Genomic DNA, 21,746 nt, shown 5'->3' with positions numbered 1-21,746 from the left:
TTTAAATGTTAGCAAAAAGGATGGGTAATAATTAGTGAGATCGTTTTACTAACAAGATAATCGAAGGTGTGATTTAAATATAAGCATCAAAGGATTTTCGTCTTCAGAATAAGGCTTTAAGAGGATCTAAAAGCAGCAAATTAGTCTCATTAAACCTGGATGCTAAAGACACCTAGTCTCATTAGACACTGGCAGAGCTGGCAGGTCTGAATTCTACAAGGTATATCCTTTCCCGTTAGTTCCTTTGTAATGTGGTGTCCAAAACTGCACTTCGGTGAAATTCTCTTTTGTGCAGTGTTTGGAGCTATAGGAGTCCCCTCAGGGTTTGAGTTCAATAAATCTGTATGGTATTTAGGATTTTTCATGCTTATAGACAAGGGAATTGCATTTTAATATTAAACTCCACTGTAATGGAAACATCTAATAATCAAGCTGATCTTGTTGCACAAACTGAAATGTTTATACAATTGTCTTTGTGCATATCAAGCCTTCTTGAAAAACTGCAGTTATGTTTTTACAGATGGCAGAAGGTTTTTGGGATCCCAATATGGAATAAGACTACAAACTATTGGAACAAGGCATTCCTTACTATTATAGTCCTACTGATTGTTTTATTTCTTGGTAAGTAGGAGATTAATTCCTTCCATACTGGTATTAATATTTCTATTTCTGTATCACCTCAATTGTGTTGGGTGGTTAAATTATGCAATAAAAACGTAACAAAACACTGTATAAGAAATACAATAGAATGAATGAACCCTGTCACTACCTGAAACTTCTTTTAAATAAAAATGCACAAATTAAAATCCATTTGAACATCTCAGGACAAATACATACTGGACACGTATTAAATACATGTTTTTGGGAGGTTATTCTGTTCACTATGTATTGGTTCTGCTTTTGATAATTAGAAAACCTAACCAAACTGTTTTGCTGCAAAATCATTTGAACAAGACATACATCCTTTTTTTGCCCATTAGAAGTAAAAGAGGTTTAAGATTTGAGAATCCTATTGAACCCATGAGGTAGGAAATGATTCAAAAAGAATCAGCAGATGGCACTATGTCTCTTTAGTTCATGCTTGTTTTAGTACATTAAGGGAAGTAGATGTTTACTTGGGTTTTGGAAACTACACTCTTTGGAGCAGGACTGGGGAGATTCGGCTATGCAGAACTTTTGAATTACAGCTTCCAAAATAGCTGATACTTAGTTATGCTGGCTGGGGCTTCTGGTGGTTCATGTTCAAAACATCTGGACAATCAAATGTTCCAAGTCATGATGTAGAGTCACCTCCCCTAATTTTCTGCTTTTCGCATGCTTTGGTTCCAGCCAGTGGTCAGGGATGATGAAGCATTTGACGCCTAATCAAGGAAGTTTATTTTAGTAAAACTGCTGAGATGTAGCTGTTTGATACCATAAATTTGTTTTTGTTTGGTGTGGAATATAATGATCTGGTAAGATCTTGTGTTGTTGAAGTGGTAACATTAAGTATGTGTTATAAAAGCCCATTCCTTTTATTCAGATATGGGTAATATAGGCCAAACACAACCACCTCCGATCCCTGCCAAAATATGTTGCTGTGCAATTTTATCAATATGATATCATAAAAAAGCCAGATTTTAAGGCAAGGAACATAGAGATTATGCACTTTTAAAAAAGCTGATTCATGCACCCTAAAGTGTAAATTTCCTTTAAAGTACCACACACAAGCTCCCATTGCTTGTCCCAGCTCCTGCCAACCTAGCAGTTTGAAACCATGTAAATGCGAGTATATAATTCCTGATCTCCCCTTTCTTTCCTCTCCCTACTGTTTGTCCCATCTTGTTGAAAGTTTTCCCCTTATGTAAAATTGTTTTTATTTATATTGTTGTACTCTTTGTTGTAAGCCGCCTAGAGTGGTCTTAATCAACTAGATAGGCGGGATATAAATAAAATAAAATAAAATAAAATAAATAAATAGGTACCACCATGGTGGGAAGGTCACGGTGTTCCGTGTCTAGTTGCGCTGGCCACGTGACCACGGAAATTATCTACGGACAAACGCTGACTCTACGGCTGGGAGATGGGGATGAGCACCGCGCCCTAGAGGTGGACACGACTGGACTAAATGTCAAGGGGAACCTTTACCTTGTTGCCTCATACACACTTTGTCTATGTGACAATGCAGCTTCTTATGTGTTGCCGCTCCCCCTGCAAAAAACAAACAAACAGATTTTCTTATGCCTCCAAATTCTGTCTTCTAACTGCTCCACCATTCATTGGTTATTGTTTATAAGAGATTTTGATGTAGCTATTTTAGGACTAGTCCTGGGAAATGTAACGTGTGAAAGGTTTGTGTACAATAGCAAACCAGTAAATAAGATATTAGAAACAAAGTGCAGCAACATTTATTCTTTACCCACAGATGCTGTAAGAGAAGTGAGAAAGTATTCCAACATTCATTTATCTGAAAAAACTACACACGCAAGCCCCAACGCTTTTGATCACATTCAAATGAAACTTTTTAGATCACAACGGAACCTCTATATCTCCGGATTCTCACTTTTTCTTTGGCTGTAAGTACAATCGTGTACTATTTAATTCTGTCTGAGCCATCTTGTAAGAAATTCAGTCTGGAATAGAAAAAAAGATTGTTCATGCCCAAAGTTTATAAAAGCTTGTGAGAGCAGTGACTGAGCATATTTGAGAAAGACAGCTTGAACAGGAAGATAATCAGTGTTTAACAGGTAATAATTTGCTGCTGAAACTCATGCAGTTTCCATTTACACAAGCGCAGATGATCAATAGGATTCTGGCCAGAAGTTGTCAATAAGTTGATGAATTAAATGAGATCTATTGATATGAAATGGAAGAGAAATGTAGCCTTTAATGCATGACTCAAAAATGCTTTTGTCTAAACTAGTGGGGTTTTCTCCTACGATCATACTGTTTTAGAAGGCACTCAAAATTGCTTGTTTGAAAATATTCCCCACTCTTTAAAAAAAAATTGCATGTAGAAGGTTTACAGCAACCTTCCTGGAAGTAGTGATCAGCTTTCATGTGGGTGATTTTTTTTAATGTGCATCTCGTAATAAGGGCCTTATGAGGGCTGTTTAGTATGTCAAATATTTTAGAGCCCAATGCTGAACTGAAGAGAGACTGGCTATAGTGCTGTAGAATTCAGCAAGGTTCTTATGTTGGCCGGCTGTAAGAAGCACCAGTAGCATGACAAAAGACCTGTTCAGTTGTTATTCCACCTAGTTCCTGTGAACATGCTTGGAGGGGAGCTTCTGGCCCTCCCTCCTTCCACCATGCGTGCTTCACGGTTACAACACTGGATATGAAGAGGAGAGGTTCCTGCTTGTGTGTAGATGCTATACAGTATATGAATAAAGAACCAGATTTTCCAGGGTTCTTGCTAGCATATAGGAACTTGTCCTCTTTAGATTCTGTGTTGTAAATAATAAAGAACATTATAACAGAAGGGGACAGGAGTAGGACCTCTCCTCAAAGAGCATTTATGGTGCCAGGTTTAAATAACAGCTAAATAGGGCTACATATATTGGTGGTCTTAGAAAAGAGAAGTAGGATAGTGTGGACAAAAATTCCAGTTGAGTGGCGCTGAACTGGCACAAAGTGGAGAACAAATGCTTAGTCTGGATGATCCCTGAGTTGTCCTTATTTTCTTTTTTTTTCTATTCTGTGGCTGAGCACATAAGACTGTGACTGCCTTTCTACCAGCAGTGGTGCTGCTGCCATGTAACATATACAGTATATAGTGTAGAATTGCTCGTTCGGTTTGATTTAATGCTGAGCCACCACATGTGAACATCACAAAAATAAAAACTAGATTTTATCAAACTAATTAATTAAATGTAAGCTTCCTGTTGTAAAGGGAGATAATTTTTCTTTTCTGAATAATGGTAAAGTAAGCTACAATGTGAGTGAATTCCCATTTGACGTTTTAAGTTGCAGCAGGAAGATACCGGAGCAATCCAGGATCTTATTCAGCTGCATAACATACTGTCTTCTAGTGAAAAAACTTAAACTTTGCTTTTTGCATGCAGAATAGCTGTCTGCTTAAGACAACTAAAGAATGGCAAACCTCACTTAGCAAGTGAAGTGAAAAAAAGTGAAATGGGAGGGGGGGAAACCAAGGCTTTAATCCAGTTTGGTTCCTAACTAGTGTAGATCCACTGAAATGATTTTAACTTATGAACAAACAAGTTTAAATCCTTTCAGTAGGTCTCTAAAATTGAACTTAGCCCTAAGCTAGTATTGATATTGCACTCTATTCTGATAAACCTTTGGTTTTTCTCCTAACCATAGTGTGCTGAGACGTATGATTTCCCTTATCACTTTGTTGGCAAGAGAGATGGGAGCCCAGGCAGCTCTAGAAATGCAAATAGCAGATACCAGTGAAGTCGCCAAGAAATACTTGGAAGAGAATGAAAAACTCCAGCAGGTATGTTTTATAGCTAAATGGGTTTCTTTGTTTACATGTCAATTTCACCTCTGTGGCTTAATTTCAGAGTGCTACTTTGCATGCAACAGGAAACATAAACATTTATAATAGGACTTTTGATTTAGAACAGGCAGCAGACCCTAGATCTGTTAAGTTTGCTTGCTCATATCACCACTTGATATTAACTAAATTAAAGTTTATAAAATCAAATTTAGATAATGACACCTCTTAATATGAATCTTACTCTCCTGCATGGCTGTGTAAACTACAGTAAATCCATGTCATTCAGTTTAAAATATGTTTGTGGACTGCGTCAGTTTATTTTAAAATTCAGAAGGAAACTTGCTACAGTAAGAAACTGCATTTTTTCATCAAGTGGATGAAATCCTGTTGCTTAGTGTAGTTAAGTTGCATTACATTATTAGGCCTATTGAATCTGGGGATTTTGTGAGTTAATTTCTTTATTTCCATTGACTTAAATGGGCCTAGTTGTAACAATGTAGCAAGTTACAACTAAAGCAGAACTATTTGAATCAATGGAACCTTTTTTTAGAAAAATTGCTGCAATCTGTGCTGTGACTTAAAACACTAACAAATATGATTTCAGCCACTGTAAGTCTTAATTAAAGCAATATGTTTGGAACTTGACTAGCATAGTTTGTATATCTGGATAAACTTTTGTGAATTCATAAACCCTCTGGGGAGAAACTTGTTGGATTTTTTAAGCGAGTTCTCATAAATTAGTTGGTTTTTTTAACAGAAGATCATTACACCGTGCTCTTAAGTTGTTAATAGTAATTTATGCAATGTAATTCTATGTATTTGTCTTATTTCAATGTTGTAAAATATGATTTACTTTGATGTAAGTAGTATTTTACAGCAAACTTTTCAAAAGCCTCACAATTTCCCCAAGAAAACAGAGGGATGAAATAGACAAGGGTAAGAAGGGATTAATTATGAACATGTGAAGTACAGTGGCCCCTTGATTTATGGAATTAAGCTGTATTGGAACAACGGTGGCCACAGGTCAAACATTCTGTAGGTCGAGGGTCCATTTCCCATAGGAATGCATTGAAAACCATTTAATTCGTTCAAGCCAAAGAAAAAAAATTCCAGGCTTCCAAAGCTGCACCCGCTGCCCTCTGCCTTCTGTCCCCGCTGCCCTCTGCCTCCCATCCCTGCGGGGACAGGAGACAGAGGGCAGCGGGTGCAGCTTTGGAAGCCCGGTAAGCCGAAAGCTGCTCTGCGCCCGCTGCCAGTTTTCGGGGCTTAGAAAACTGCACCCACTGCCCTCTTGTCTCCTGTCCCTGGTGCCCTCTGCTGCAGAGGGCACCGGGGCCAGAAGACAAGAGGGCAGCGGGTGCAGCTTTCTAAGCCCTGAAAGCCGGCAGCGGACGCGGAAAGGGGGAAATGGTGGGAAATTCAAAGCAGCCCCTGCTGCCCTCTTGTCTCCTGTCCCTGGTGCCCTCTGCCTCCTGTCCACCTGGGACAGGAGACAAGAGGGCAGCAGGGGCTGCTTTGAATTTCCCACCATTTCCCCCTGCCTTTCATAGGTCGAAGCTCCAGCCACAAGTCAAACTAAATTTTGCGGCTCGAAATTTCCATAAGTAGGGACCTTCATAAGTCGAGGGTCCACTGTATTGAAGTTTGCTGAACTAAACAAAAGAGTGTTTTCTTCTTGGCAGACTCTGAAAGAGAAAAAAAATTGTGACAATGCAGATATGGCTGATGAAACCAGTGAAAAGCTGAAGCAAGAAGTGGAAGACCTGAAAGAAGAATTAAATAAAAAAACGAGTGGTATGTGTTTTACTTTTTTATACTGCAGTCAACCCGCAACTTACAAACTTAATCTGTTCCGGAAGAACATTCGTACATCGAAAAGTTCATAAGTCGAAGTACCATTTCCCATTGACAGGCATGGGAATGGAATTAATCCGTTCCAGCATTAAAAACAAAAACAAAATAAAAATGAAAAGAGCAAGTCCCACGCTGGGACTGCAAACACACACACACACACACACACACACACACACACACACACACACACACACACACACACACACACACACACACACACACACACACACACACACACACACACACACACACACACACACACACACACACACACACACACACACACACACACAGAGAGAGAGAGAGAGAGAGAGAGAGAGAGAGAAACATAATCTCCCCAGTCCAAACCCACCCTTTAACACTCACACAGAAAAGTTTTTTTTTAAAGGACTTACCAGTCCGAAGCCTGCCGGCGCTCCACTGCCTCCGCCAGGGGCGAGTGGCCAAATGCCCGGCCAGCTCTAGCCTCCCAGCACTGGGTGAGCGCTGCCTTCAATCGCGGCGGCAGGGCTTCCCCCGGTTGTCCCGGTCTACTCTCCGGGAAAGCCTGAATGCACCGATTGCAGTGGCGGGGGACCCCCAGGAGGTCTCCGATGGCAGCGGAGAAGCCCTGGGAGCTTCCCCACCGCCATCACAGACCTCCCTGGGGGTCCCTGCCGCCGCGATCGGCGCCTTCGGAGCTCTCAAAGGGCTTTCCCCCCCGACGTTGGAGGAACAATTCGAATTTCCAGCCCTTTAGCCCTGCCTTTTTGGGATCGGAGTTCTCAAATGGCTCCCCCCCTCCCGACATAGGAGGAAGCCCTTTGAGAGTTCCAAAGGTGGCAATCGCTCCATTGGCATCGACTTGCGAATGGAGCCTCATTCGTAGGTCGAGGCTCCGTTCGCAAGTCTATGCCAATTTTTTCCAACAGAGCGGTTCGTAAGTTGAAATGTACGTAACTAGGGCCGTTCGTAAGTCGAGGGTTGACTGTATTAAGCATAGAAATACACTTTGCGAGGAAGTATTCTTTGTGTAGATTTTCACAGGTGAGACAACACACTTGCTTGATCCTGTTGCTTCAACCTTGCATTGTACAGCTGTATAGCTAAAGTAGGACATAAGATTGTGACATCTAGATAGAGTTGTATATTTTCGCCTCACAAAACATTCAAACAATGCACACTTTCTCTCAAAAAGTGGAGGCCATAAGAGTTTAGAGGTTCTTTTGCTCTTTGGCAATAAACTGTTGAATGACGAGTCACAACTGTGTCATGCATTGGTGAAGAAACCCAACAGAATAAACAGAGAAGCAGATATTTGAACCTGGGATCAGGTGCTTGTTTGAGCATAAATGGTTAAAAACAATTCATTATACAATATAAAAAAACTATTTGAAATTCTTTGTGAGGGTATCATTTACAAAAAGAGAGCCTGAATGTTTACAGTGTCATTTTCTTTTTAACAAGGTCCCCCTTGGTAGTTTCTGTATTTGATTTGGGCTGTCTTGATGAAACACCACTAAGATGAAGGTGGAGTTTTCCTGATTGTCAGTGTTCATTCTGGATCTTGCAAGATTTGTGGCAATTCTCAGTGTTTACTAGGCTGTAATGAATGTCTTGGACAATGTTACTTGTGACCTTGTGAGGATCAGAAAGGTAATATAAAGGTCTTTGAATATGTGCGGAACATTGCACAACTCTGCTGTGTTTTGAAGGGAAACCTAGTAATTGACCTAAGGCTCGGAGCCCTAACACTGCTTTGTTGTAGCCATACTGACTCAGTGAACAATCCAGTGGAGCATTGTAGACATTTAAATGAATATTCCAGCCATTCAATCATATGAAATCTTAGAAATAGTAAACCATTAATATCTGTGTCTTGTTATTTATCAGGGAAGTGTAAAGTACTATTCTAGACCCTTATCAACCCTGAAAGATGCTGTTAGCCTGAGACCAACTTTCTCAAATTCCTAGTAAGGCTCTCAGCTGAGTGTGAATTCCCTTATCCTAGCTTCAGTGTCTTTTTAAGATATGCTGCTATTACATCATATAATTGCCTTTTCCCACATGAAATACAAATCTGCTGTTCAAACTACCAGATTTTAAAACTGCATACAATCCAGAGATAGTATCAAAATCCATGCCCCCCCAATTGGTTTTATTGCAGTTTTCAGTTTGACTTAATCTAGACGTCTGACTTTCTAAGAAGCGTATTAATGCAGAGGAATGATACAGTTTCTCTGGAATTTTTGTCCAGAATTATGATTTTGTCTTTAGATGTGGCTCAAGTGATGGACTAGGAGACACGGGTTCAAAGCCTGGCTTAGCCACAGAAACTCACAAGAAATGTGTGTTTGCAATGGTAAAAGTATTCCACAAATAGCTGACGTACCTTGGAAATCCTTTTAGGGTTGCTATAAGTCAGATGTGATTCAACAACACGTAATTTCAGATGTTATGATCTTAGTGAGTAAAATAGTTGAAACTCATTTTCATTAGTATCTACAACTTATAGAGGGACCAAGGCTGATATTCCTTGATTCCAGTACTCATACGAATGTTGAAGACAAAAATGAGATGAAGTTTGTCAGTTTAGCGAATAGTCTCAACCAAAGGCAAATGTTCCTTGTACTTGCAGAAAGGCCAAATTATTCCAAGCCTCTTCCCTTTCCAACCACAGTAATACAAGAAAGATGCCTCAATAGCATCTCTAAACTATCAAGAGAATTCCCAGTAGCACAGCAAAGTTCAAAGTTGCGGGCAAGCATTCCGGTTAAGCCAGAAGGATTCAAACAACTGTTCTCTTCATGCCAACCTAATGCAAAGTTTTCTCCAAGTCACCCCTTGTTCCTCTTGCTTTGGAGAGCATCTAAAGGTTCATCCTCTCAATCACCATCAATAGCAGAGGGTTTCCTGGCTGACTTCAGCTTCTTTTGGGTAAAAATATGCCCAACGTCTCTCAGTTGGACAGTTCCCTGATCATTTGTCTGCTGCCACTGAGATTCAGAACAGGTACCTTTGCACTGCCACCAACTAAGTGATAAAGGAACCCACTGGAAAACACTTTCTACCAAGCCCTAGCAAAGGAATATTAGAGCACAGGAGTAAGAGTACTGTCAGTGGCCGGTATGGTTGGGCAGAATGCATGTGGATGCTCTTGCTGCAAGAGAATTTCATAGCATACCTTTGCTGGGACCTTCACAGATCTAGCCATATACATAAGGAAAGAGACTGAAGGTTAAGAAGACAGGGATATTACAGAGTCCTTGAGATTTCTGCTCACCAGTTGCACTTTCCCCACTTTGTCAGGCTTTAATTTCTAGTTTTTCATCTTCACCCGTTATCAAACCTGACAAGCATTCACAACCCTCAGTTGCTTTCTTGGTGTGAGGTCACAAGGAGCAGTAGAGCTGGAGGTCATCATATTGCCGACACCTCAATTTAAAAACTGAATGACCTCTCCCAATAACTCCACCTCTCCTTGTGCTCCCCCCAAGCAAGGGGAACAAGGGCTTGCAGCCTGATTTATTGACTCCAAAGCATTGGATTTTTGCAGAGGAATTCTGCCATTGTGTATGTGAGCTCTTGAAATACAGTACATATTCAAAATCTTCAATAGTAATAATACATCATCAATGTGTCTGTAGAATATACATTTTAAAAATAAATTTATGGAAGTTTTGGATATATTCCTTTGTATATGTTCGGTGTTCTCACAAAGATGACATTTGGAAGGGAAGGAGGGAAAAGTAAAGTTTACACAATGTTTGCCGTCTCTTATAAACAGACATGGTTTGTATACAAAATAAACATAAAAGAACATTGTTCTTCTAGATGAACTTCTTGCCATACAATTTCCCTCTACTGGCGTATAAAGATAGGAATCAGTTTAACTTACAATGTTGCAACAGTGCGTTTTGTGGTTAAAATCTGAATATAATTTTTGAAAATTTGCAAGCTGACATATGAAAGGGGTAAAATTAATACTCCATTATGTGTTATATTTTTGTAACTAATATTGGACTGAAGGACTGAAGTTAAGCAGATGCCTTACTTGAAATGTAAAATTGTTGTGGAATTGAAATTTTAAAACTTTGAAAGTTCTTTATATACGTTGACAAGTACTATAATTATCTTCTGCAAATGGGGATATGAGTAGGGTCTTACTGTAGTTTGTTATGCTGGCAGTGAGGAGTCATGTAAGATCTAGGTCATTTTGCTGTCAAACATTTAACCCAGTGATCCTAAATCACAGAGGAGGCATCTTCTATATAGCAGCATCTTTTGTGCTTTTTTTATCCGTATAGGTCATAAATTAACGAATTCTGTACATAAATCCTCCCTTTCCCATATATTGAAATATGATGATACTGTTCATAGTCTTATTTAGGCATTGCCTAACTCATATTTAGAAAATACAGTGGTGCCTTGCTTTACGATGTTAATTCGTTCCAGCAAAATCGCTGTACAACGAAAACGTCATAAAGCGAAATAAAAAAGCCCATAGAAATGCATTAAAACCTGTTTAATGCGTTCGGATGGGCTGGAAACTCACCGTCCAGCGAAGATCCTCCATAGGGCGGCCATTTTCGCTACCTGTGCAGCGAGGAAACCGTCCCAGAAAACAGCGGGGGACCATTTTGTTTACCCGGCGGCCATTTTGAAACCGCCGATCAGCTGTCCAAAAAATCATTGTTTTGCGAAGAATCGGTTCCTGAAGCAGGGAACTGACATCACAAAGCGAAATTCCCCCATAGGAAACATCGTAAAGCGATCGCAAAAAGTTTGTCGTAATGAGGTTTCGTCGTTAAATGGAGCGATCGTAAAGCTAAGCACCACTGTAAATGAGAAGTGTGCTAGCACCACTGTAAATGAGAAGTGTGCTAGCTCCACACCTTTTATTATGCTGTCCTCATGTGATGAGGATAGCCCTCTTTGTGCATGGATCCCCTCCTTGTGAGTGGGAAACTTGAGGGTCTCAATCGCATGGCAGGCCCCTGCATGTTTGAGAAGCCATCTTCATCCTACCAACACTTTCCACAGGTGAAGAGGAACAATGGAAGGTGTAGGGCTAGCCTGCACTTCCTTTCACATCTTATCTAAACAGTATTAGAAAATTTCTGACTACGCTCATGTCTTTATGTTTTTCTGAGCTTTGTCCTATATCTCTGTGGACAGTGAAGCTATTGAGGAGGAGGGATGTGCATTGAGACAGCAGGTAATTCAGGAAGAGGCAGAACACAGTTGGGGGCAGTGGCATGGCACAAAGGGGAAAGATTGGTTTTGTTAATGTAGCACTGCATTTATCTGTGAGTTTTAATATGATGTTTAATTCTTTTAAAATGTGATCATCTATTGTTTTAAAACCTATTTGGTTGTTTTTGGTTGTTTGTTTGTTCGTTTAATACTGTAAGCCACTTTGGATCCGTTTTAGGAGAAAGGTGGGGCAAAATATTTTAAATAAATAAAGAATAAACAAGATTGTTATGGGATGCAATATTGGGGTAAGAGAGAAGGCAGCATTTGGAATTAGAGGTCAGAATTGTGCTGTGGAGGGAGAGACCAGACTGGGCAGTGCATGGGAGTTCCCCATAGCCCTTTAATGGAACTTATGGTATTCTAGAATCAAGATTTTGTCAGCTAAAGTCTTGTCTCTGGTTCTTCTATGATACCATGCATTATGGAAGAATGTTTCACATGCTGCAAAAAAAAAGTATTCCATGTAAATGATAGCTTCACTCTCTGTACAGTGGTGCCTCGCTTAACAACGATAATTCGTTCCAGGAAAATCACTGTTAAGCGAAAACATCGTAAAGCGAAATTAAAAAGCCCATTGAAACGCATTGAAAACCATTCAATGCGTTCCAATGGGCTAAAAACTCACAGTCCAGTGAAGATCCTCCATATGGTGGCCATTTTCAGTGCTTGTATAGCGAGGAATCTGTCCCTAACCACAGAGGGGAACCATTTTAAGCACCAGGCGGCCATTTTGAAAACCAGACGATCAGCTGTTTTTGATCATCGTAAAGCGAAAATCAGTTCCTGAAGCAGGAAACCAGTCATCAGTAAGCGAAATTCCCCCATTTAGACCATCGTTTTGCGATCGCAATTGCGATCACAAAAACATTGTCGTAAAGCGGATTTGTCGTAATGTGGGGCAATCGTTAAGCAGGGCACAACTGTATCTTAATTAAAATGTAGCATTTTACAAGGGTTCTTGTCTCCTGGATCTAAATGACTACGTTACTGCATCCTACAATGCTTTGCAACTGACTTGATAATGGTGCTTTTTAGTATGCACCCTTGTTTTCTAATCAAACATTTATTTATTTATTTATTTATTTATTTATTTATTTATTTATTTATTTATTTATTTAACTTATATGCCACCCACACTACCCAAAGGTCTCTGAGCAGCTTACAATTTAAATACAGTAAAAAGATTAAAAGTGCTCTAAAATTGCCATCAGGACCCAAAGTTGATATTATTTCAATTAATTATTATTTCAATTAAAATGTGGACTAAAGACCTTTTTGGCAGCTGCCCCCAGACTATGGAACGCCCTCCCAACTGAAATTCGTCTGGCGCCGACGTTGATGACTTTTCGGCACCAGGTCAAAACCTTCCTGTTCCAGAAAGCTTTTAATTGAAATAACATCAACTGTAGGCCCTGATGATGGCAATTTTAATTGTATTTTAATTGTATTTTAATCATTTTATTTTTATTGTATTGAATTTTAATTATTGTAAGCCGCCCAGAGACCTATGGGTAGAGTGGGTGGCATATAAATTCAATAAATAAATAAAATAAAATAAAATAAATAAAAAACCTTCTGGAACAAGGAAAATTTTGACCTGGCGCCGAAATGTCATCAACGTCGGCGCCAGACAAATCTTCCTCGGGAGGGCGTTCCATATTCTGGGGGCAGCTGCCAAAAAGGTCTTTAGTCTACAAGCCATCCCTCTTATCTCCTTAAGGGACAGCTCTTTTAAAAGGGCCCCCTGGCTAGATCTTAATTGCCGGGTAGGTTCACATGGAAGGAGGCAGTCCTTCAGGTATCCAGAGCCCAAGCCGTTTAGGGCGTTATATGTCAAAACAAGCACTTTGAATTGGGTCCGGGCAGCGACTGGTAGCCAATGTAATTTGAACAGAATTGGCCTGATGTGTTCCCTAGTGGCCCCACCACTCACCAGCTGTGCAGCTCGATTGTTGGCTCTTTTGCATCAGAATAAATGCTGTAATGCTGAGTTATTTGTGTGCTTGGATCTACATGTAATATAGTATATTAAAATATACTTGGATGGTGTTTATAACATTTATTTGATGGTAAGATTTCTAGTAGAGGTGGTAAAATATGGCACCTTATTTTACCTCCAAAGGTACAGTCCCATAGTTGACTTCAAGTCATTGCTGATTTAGAGTGCTTTAGAACAGTGGTTCTTAACCTTGGGTTACTCAGGAGTTTTGGACTGCAACTCCCAGAAGCCTTCACCACCAGCTGTCCTGACTGGGTTTTCTGGGAGTTGCAGTTCAAAAACACCTGAGTAACCCAAGGTTAAGAACCACTGCTTTAGAATATAAAGCCCCTTCATGGATTGCTGCCTTGTCATGGTGAAGAGGCTTGAGTAACTCAGAGAAACTATGGGCTACGCTGTGCAGGGACACCCAAGACGGACAGGTCACAGTGGAGAGTTCTGATTAAACGTGATCCACCTGGAGTAGGAATTGGTAATGCTGCTCCCGTATCTTTGCCAAGAACACCCCATGATCAGAAACAAAAGGCTAAAAGATATGACGCTGGACGATGGGCACCTCAGGTCAGAAGACGTCCAACATGCTACTGAGGAAGAGTGGAGAACAAGTACAAGTAGCTCCAGAGATAATGAAGTGGTTGGGCCAAAGCTGAAAGGACGCTCAGCTCTGGACCTGCCTGGAAGTGAAAGGAAAGTCCGATGCTGCAAAGAAAAATACTGCATAGGAACCTGGAATGTAAGATCTATGAACCTTGGGAAGCTGGATATGGTCAAACAGGAGATGGCAAGAATAAACATTGACATCCTGAGCGTCAGTGAACTAAAATGGACAGGAATGGGCGAATTCAATTCAGATTATTATATCTACTATTGTGGGCAAGAATCCTGTAGAAGGAATGGAGTAGCCCTCATAGACAACAAAAGAGTGGGAAAAGCTGTAATGGGATATAATCTCAAAAATGATAGAACGATGTCAATACGAATCCAAGGCAGACCTTTCAACATCACAGTCATTCAAGTTTATGCACCAACCACCAATGCTGAGGAGACTGAGATTGACCAATTTTATGAAGGTTTACAACACCTTTTAGAACTGACACCAAAGAAAGATGTTCTTCTCATTATAGTGGATTGGAATGCTAAAGTGGGGAGTCAAGAGATAAAAGGGAAAACAGGAAAGTTTGGCCTTGGAGTTCAAAACGAAGCAGGGCAAAGGCTAATAGAGTTTTGACAAGAGAACAAGCTGGTCATCACAAACACTCTTTTCCAACAACACAAGAGGCGGCTCTATAGATGGAAATCACCAGATGGGCAATACTGCATTCAGATTAATTATACAGTATTCTCTGCAGCCAAAGCTATAAACTTCCTAACAAAAATTAGATTTGGAATGTAGTCTCTCTGCCACTGTTAAATGAACTGGGTAGTTTAGGATCATGTATAAAGCACATTGAATGGAACACTCCCCATTTTATAACAGCTTTGCAAATTTCTTCATCATGTTCCAAGTTTCAAATATTGTTATGACTGTTAAAATTTCCAACTAGAGAGTGTGTTTTTTCCCAATATTAGGTGACTTATTGAAGAAAAATGATATTTTAGTTGGTTTATAAATTGATGTTATTATACACACAGCCAGTTCAACTGTCAAGATTTCTATGTCCTCTTCAATAATACCCATTGAGTGGACTTTAATACCTGATGTTACAGAAATGGCACTTCCATATTGGTTGTGGGATTTGTTTTGTTTTGTTTTTAGTTTATTGAACACAAAGGATATCATATTTGAGTTTGTGTCAAAGTGAAACTTAAGAGTTCTTCAGAGGAAGAGATGTTCTCTGTATTAATAGAAAGTATTGTTTTGGGTGGTTCTTTGGGTCATTTTGCTCATCAGCAAGTTTGAAGTGCGATGCTTCTGGAAGTGAAGGATTGGCCAGCTTCACGCCATTGCCCAGGGGATGGCCAAGTGCATTCACAATGCTTTTCCACGCTTCAGGGAGCCTCCTATATTCTCCATTTAGAATGCTGTGCTCCAAGTATGCTTCTGAGCATATAAAGTTCCATGCTGCTTGCTCAATTATACCAAAAGAAAGTCAACTTCCAAGAAAAGCAAGCTAAAAGAGTAGACCTTTGATCTACATGGGCGGGGTAGAAATCCAATTTAAAGAAATAAATAAAAGTAATTGAAATGTTTTGAAAAGGAATGTTATTGGAGCAGTCCTACTTCATATCTGTGGGTTAGATAGCAAGGGAAAAGGGACTAGGAAATTCTTATCTGAAATAGTTGTTTTTATGTTCTTGATTTTTTCCCCTTTTAATTTTGGAAGAAGGCAAAGTGTTCAATTACTTTGTACATTTCAAAAACTAAAGTTATGTTAAAACACATGGTTATGTGAGGGGAACATGCAGAAATGTATGTGATTTGCTTACAAGCTGCTCATTTGGACAACGTTTTGTAGATTGCTGTGGTGTTTTTTTACCCACCTATTTCTACTGACTCCCCCAAAATTACAGCTCTAAACCTAGGAAGGTTTTTCATATGCTACTGTACATTGACATTTTACTTAGAACTCTCCCATCTTGTCAAGTGTATTTTTGTAAAAACACAGCAACAATGCAATGAATGTTTTTCTTTGCTCACCTACAACTATCTACACATATCTTAGTTATGTTTAGAGATAGGATTGTTTTTAGTTACAACCAGACTGCTTTGCCAGTCCTCCATAAAACAGATCATAGTTACTTACTAGATCAAGTTACCAAAAATATGATTTTGCAGTATGTCATGACATCTCCTTTGGCACAAAAAAGCTGTAGAATAAATTTCATATTTCTTAAAATCTTGTAATATGTCTAGGATTAATATTACTCTTTGGTGTATTCTAAAAAATAGTGGAAGGTGTTCAGAATTACATGTATTTTGCCCTGTATTCCAAAAAAAAGACATCTCCACAAAAATGACTTTAGCATCTCTAAACTTATGCTTTTATAGAAATAGAAATGTATAATATTTATTGCAATAAAAATGTCACATAGATTGTGTGGGTTTTATTTTTGCTTCTTTTTCACCTTTGTTCTCTGTACCACTTTCTTGTGGTTTTTGAATCTACTTTTCATGTGTTCACTGTGTTATTGCTAACACTGACACAGCTTTTCTTGTGTCTTGACTCTGACATTTTTTCCATCTAAACTGACCTTCCACTTTCTTCACATCTATTGCTTGTCCATTTTCTTTTATTTCCTCCTGGGCAGTTAATATGCCAGGACATTCAGTTACATCAAAATAGCACACAATGACAAGGAGATTTCGGCATGTGAGAGTTAGCAGCCAGTTTTTAGCTTTTTATATGAAATCACAATCTTAGGAAAACCTGTGTTATTTAACACCGAGATATTCTGCCTAAATGCATTTACTCATGCGCTGAATAATACTATTCCTATCTTTTATAGCTCTCAAGAAGTCAACAAATGAAATGACTGCAGTTAAAAAGAAGTGTGAAGACCTTAGGAAAGAATATGATCACCTTACAAAAGAACACAAAAGAATGCTGGTAGGTGGCAGAGGCAGTTAATTTACTCAAGCAGAACTTCCTGAAATTAGAGTAGCAATGTTTCGTGTGTGTGCGCGTGTGTGTACATTGAATCTAAAAAGAATTTATCAAACAATAATCCTCAGTTCTGTGTATGTTTGGACATATTCTTTCAGAATAATGAGAATACTTAACTCCTAAACCTTCTCAGAGCAGTTGTTGGCATGGAGCCTACTTTGTATAAAATTAGAACTGAATGATTTGATGAACATGATGTTCTTAGAATAGTAATGTGGGGGTGGAAAAGATGGAAACTCAGAAAGGGCTTTTTCCCCCTATGAAAAAAGATTTCAAGTTTTGCTTGCTTATTTTTCTTTTTGTTCCTTTTATAAGAAATGGTTAAGGGGCATTGCAACATGAGGAAATCTGTCTTGATGGCTGATCACTCTTATGTGAAATGTGGAAGTTATTCAGAGGACAGATTGTAGCAGCAATGAATTTTCATCTTGCTGTTGTGTATAGATATATGTTACTAGTTTGCACCTGATGACCAGCTGAAGACCAAAACATGTTGACACCTGAAATAGAATACCGAATTAGTAATAAAAAATTTAGGAAGAGAGTAATCCTAAATGTGTTGGGATGGGCAGACAAAGTGGCAAAACTGTCTAGTGGAGTGCAAGTTGCCTTGAAATACACTAGTCCATTTCACAGCTGTCACCAGCGGGAGATTTATAGCCACAGAACTTCCCATAAAAACATAACTGGAGCTTCTGAAGATGTTTATGGCCCTGGCAGGAGAGGACTACCTGTACTGCATCTTAGTCGCCACTAACTAGTGTACTTGACAATAGGATTGCTCAGTCCTATGGAATATAGAATGACTGGGTCTTTAGTACTATTTGCGTTTACCATCCCTCAGCATGGTATTTTTTGTGTTCCTTTTTAATATTGGTATATTCATTGTTTTAGTTCTAAATATATCTTTTAATGATGTAAACCACCATTGTATATTCATTGTTGTCAGATTTAATATTGTCTTTTAGTGCTTTAAGCTGCCTTGAGTCCTTTTAAAGGAGAAAGGCAGGGTAAAAATATTTTAAATAAATGAATTTCACAATTTTCTTTTCCTTAATGGCGTTCCCATATTCGCTACCTCAGACAGGTGCCTTCCACTGCCTAATATTAGCTCTGTTCCCAGTTTCTGTATCAGTCATCCCCATCAATTAATTCTTTGGTTGCGTTTTCCACAGATTAGAAAAATAGTTGAATTTTTTTTTAAAAGAGTGATTTGTCATGTATGCCCAAAATTCATGGCACATTTACCTTTCAGCCAAAAGCCTGAAAATATCAGTCAGGTAATGAACATATTACCTTTTGGAATAGTGTACTATCTACAGAGGGTGTTTTTTTTTGTTTTTGTTTTTTTGCTTCATACTGAATGCTTAAAGACTGTAACTCCTGTCTTTGCTGATACATTTTGTTTTCTGGGGCTTACTGCTCCCTAATTATAGTTGTACCAAGTTCCTGGATTTTTCCATTGTTTCCTATGAGTAGCTTTCATTTCTGAATTGGAGGTGAAAGAGGGAATACAGAGGATCCAGATGCTTGGCAAACAGTACAGATCTATCAGCCAAGGTGGCTGTTTGTTTGAGAAGATAGCATGTTAAAGTGCTGGTTGGGTAGAGCAAAGTAAATAGAATGGGAGTGGGCAGAAGAATCGATCTCTTCCATAGTCCTGGAAAAAGCAGTTTTTGGAAATGGGGCACTCCATTGGATCCACCAACCTTACTGAGGACTATACTGCTACTGGTGCCAATGCTGTAGTAGAATACAGCCGGGGAAGGGTCTTGGAGGGAAGACTATCCCTTCACCTTTCCACAACTTCCATTCTCCTGAACAGGGAGCCTTGCAAGGCTCCTGTTCCAGACAGGTAGGCTCCTTTGGGGCCCAGAGACAAATCTGACATTTTATTGCAGACCATCCTTCTCTGTTTCTCATTCTAACAGAGCTTGATTGAGGGATTTCCAGTTAGATGCCCTTACCTTACAGAATCTCATTAAAGAAAGTTTTTTAGTAAATGCCTCTTTTCTGACTTTATGGTTTCTTCAGAAACACTGCTCTTCTTTTACATTGCTGTGGGTGTGGATTGAGTGAATACTGTGTAGACATAAAGGATTATGGTCATTCTGAGATCAGTTACAATATCTAAAGATACCTTTACTCCTTTTTTTTCCTCATATGTTTATATTCTTACCTTTACAGGGCTGTGCAAGTGAAAAGCATAATAAGAAAACTCTATAAGTGTCTTACAAGGAGACTGACTTTAAATAAATCTGCATCAGCACGAATTGCCTGTTGTCATCTTTATTCTTCAAAACAGTGATGGCGGATAATTTTTAAAAATATTTCAAAGGACACGTATTGCATTCACTACTGCAAATGCTAGATAGTTGTTGGTTGCCAAAATACTGTATTTATTTAGCAATGAAAATAGTGGGATATAGTCTTGTTGAATGAAGGCCCAGTGGGATTTTTACCTCTTATTAATTTTAAAAATTCTCTTTGTATATAATCTCCCACATACTGCAGATCTCCATGGCATATTAAATACTCCATTCATTTAATTACAAATTTGGCAGATCATAGTGGAGTTTTGTTTAAAAAACCTGTTTCATACCTCCCTTGTGTGAGCTGAACTGTTTGTGTGGTCCTTTGGACCCAAACTAGTAGTGATGTATCAGAAGTACATTGTAAATTTTTTTATCCTACAAGGAACATGAGAAAACATATTAAATAGAAATGTCCATTTAGAGTAACTATTCAGCTCCTATGAAGAACACTGAAAAGTAAGGAAAGAAAAAGATAGGGGAAAACAGACCACCTTTTGCTGATAATGCAGAATAAGCTTTATAAATTATATCATAACATGACATGATCATGCAGTAACCCATCACACTAATGATTTTTAGCAATACGATTAAACTTGGTTGCTGAAAGAATTATGGTGGAGTGGAGCGTACTCATACACATTAAATAATTTTACAATTGGTAAAAGTTTTAAGATACTGCTTAAGGCCACTTCATGTTTAATTTTGCAGATTCATATAATTTTGAGTTTTCTTTTCCCTTGCTTTGAGATGTTATTATAGTCCATGTGTTTTCTTCACATTGTGTTCAAGAACTTGCCTGTGATGTGTTTTATTATGGTTTCTTTGTGCAGTGGATACTTGTGAAAAAACAATTCTGTGCAACTTACAAAGCAGTTTTCTTGGTGAATAATTATACAGTACTCACATAAACAGGGAACTGGAATCTAGAAGAGATGTCTTATCAGAGAACGAGGATAAGACAGCAATTTTCCAGCTCTTTGCTTCCCCCATGCTTCCCACACTATTCTGCAAGGTTTCTAAACGATCCAGATTAGTTTTTCAGGGGCACATCAGGCTGCAGTGGAGAGAATCAGTCAGGGAAAATTATTGCCCAATCTCCTTTCTCCATTGTCTGAGGAACTGCTGAGTACAGGTCTGGCTCCCAAGCCATTGATTTTTCTTAAAATCTTCATTATTTACTGCTGCATTGTTAACTTCTTGTGTTCACCTTGATGGTCAGTTGTTAATAAATATATTGTTTGTCATTTGGTTTCCTGTATATGTGGCTTGTACTATTCAGAATGTATGAACAGAAATTACAGCATTCACTGAAGTAATTAAATTGTAATTGTTTGGGATTAAAACTTGCTGGGTATAAAATTCAGGACAGCTCATCTGCTCATAGTATGCCATGTAAGAAAGAAACTGGTATTTTTAAATAAATATTCAAATATTTTGAACATGGTTTCTAAATGTTTATATCAAAAGTGAATGTCCAGAGTTTCATGTTTCTGAACTTATTGCAGGAAATTACTGTTTCAATGAATTCAAGAACTTAAATTTTCATTTGCTTTTCAGGCTGTAAAGAGAAAGCTGAGTCCTTTGCTCCACTTTTGAAAACTTACACCTAGATGTTTGCTAGTTACATAAAATGTAGCACATCTGTGAACTGATGTTGTATGCTTTGAAGCACTGTACTGATCAGCACATTTATTCTGTTAAAAATATTGATCACTTTAGGAAGACTAAGAAATGGCTTTGAGTTGCATCCAAATATAGTCATACCTGGAGTAAACCCGTTTAAAATAATGGGATGAGGTCATGATTGACCATTGATTTAATTTTGTCTACTCCAGATATGAGATTGGGTGGATGCAGAACCCTTCTGTTCCTATGAGCCATTTGATACAATGCACCTCTGCATTGTATCAAATAATACAATCAGTTCTGAAAAATAATATGTTGTAGACAGAGGTTACAGTTATAGGTCTTTAAGCCTGCCTGTTGTGACCTTTGCTGGCAATGGCACTACTTGGTCATTAAAATGCATCTTAAGAAACTCACTTTTTGCACCTGTAGGATGTCAGCAGTTTTCAGGTTCTTGGTTTATAGTATTTAGCTGACTTCTGGATTGAAAGTAAGGGTGCAATCAGGCAGCGATTTAGCTCAGGTTTTGGACCACTTATGGCACAATCTGATTTCAGCTGTTTCCTGGTGACCACGACATGCAGGGAATTGCAAACAAGTTCCATGTCCAAGGCAGACCTTTTTGGTCCAACAGCAAGGCTGCTTTTTTTTTTAACTGGACC

The 21,746-nt window shown here is 38.8% G+C and overlaps 1 protein-coding gene across 6 annotated transcripts in view; it reads left to right on the top strand.

Annotated features, from left to right (window-relative positions):
* BCAP29 (B cell receptor associated protein 29) overlaps positions 1 to 20,897 on the top strand; it is a 29,126-nt gene extending 8,229 nt beyond the window's left edge. For all 6 annotated transcript variants that reach the window (XM_078394368.1, XM_073000661.2, XM_020813085.3 and 3 more), the window contains exons 3-8: positions 521 to 621; positions 2,405 to 2,555; positions 4,309 to 4,444; positions 6,130 to 6,241; positions 16,986 to 17,086; positions 19,331 to 20,897. In XM_078394368.1, the coding sequence (XP_078250494.1) occupies positions 521 to 621; positions 2,405 to 2,555; positions 4,309 to 4,444; positions 6,130 to 6,241; positions 16,986 to 17,086; positions 19,331 to 19,369 (640 nt within the window). In that variant the 3' untranslated portion in view covers positions 19,370 to 20,897. The remainder of the gene's footprint in view (positions 1 to 520; positions 622 to 2,404; positions 2,556 to 4,308; positions 4,445 to 6,129; positions 6,242 to 16,985; positions 17,087 to 19,330) is intronic.
* The last annotated feature ends 849 nt before the right edge of the window (positions 20,898 to 21,746 follow it).

The sequence above is a fragment of the Pogona vitticeps genome, chromosome 5 (assembly GCF_051106095.1).
Source record: "Pogona vitticeps strain Pit_001003342236 chromosome 5, PviZW2.1, whole genome shotgun sequence".
Taxonomy (NCBI): domain Eukaryota; kingdom Metazoa; phylum Chordata; class Lepidosauria; order Squamata; family Agamidae; genus Pogona; species Pogona vitticeps.
This window is presented reverse-complemented; position numbering and strand designations above follow the sequence as displayed.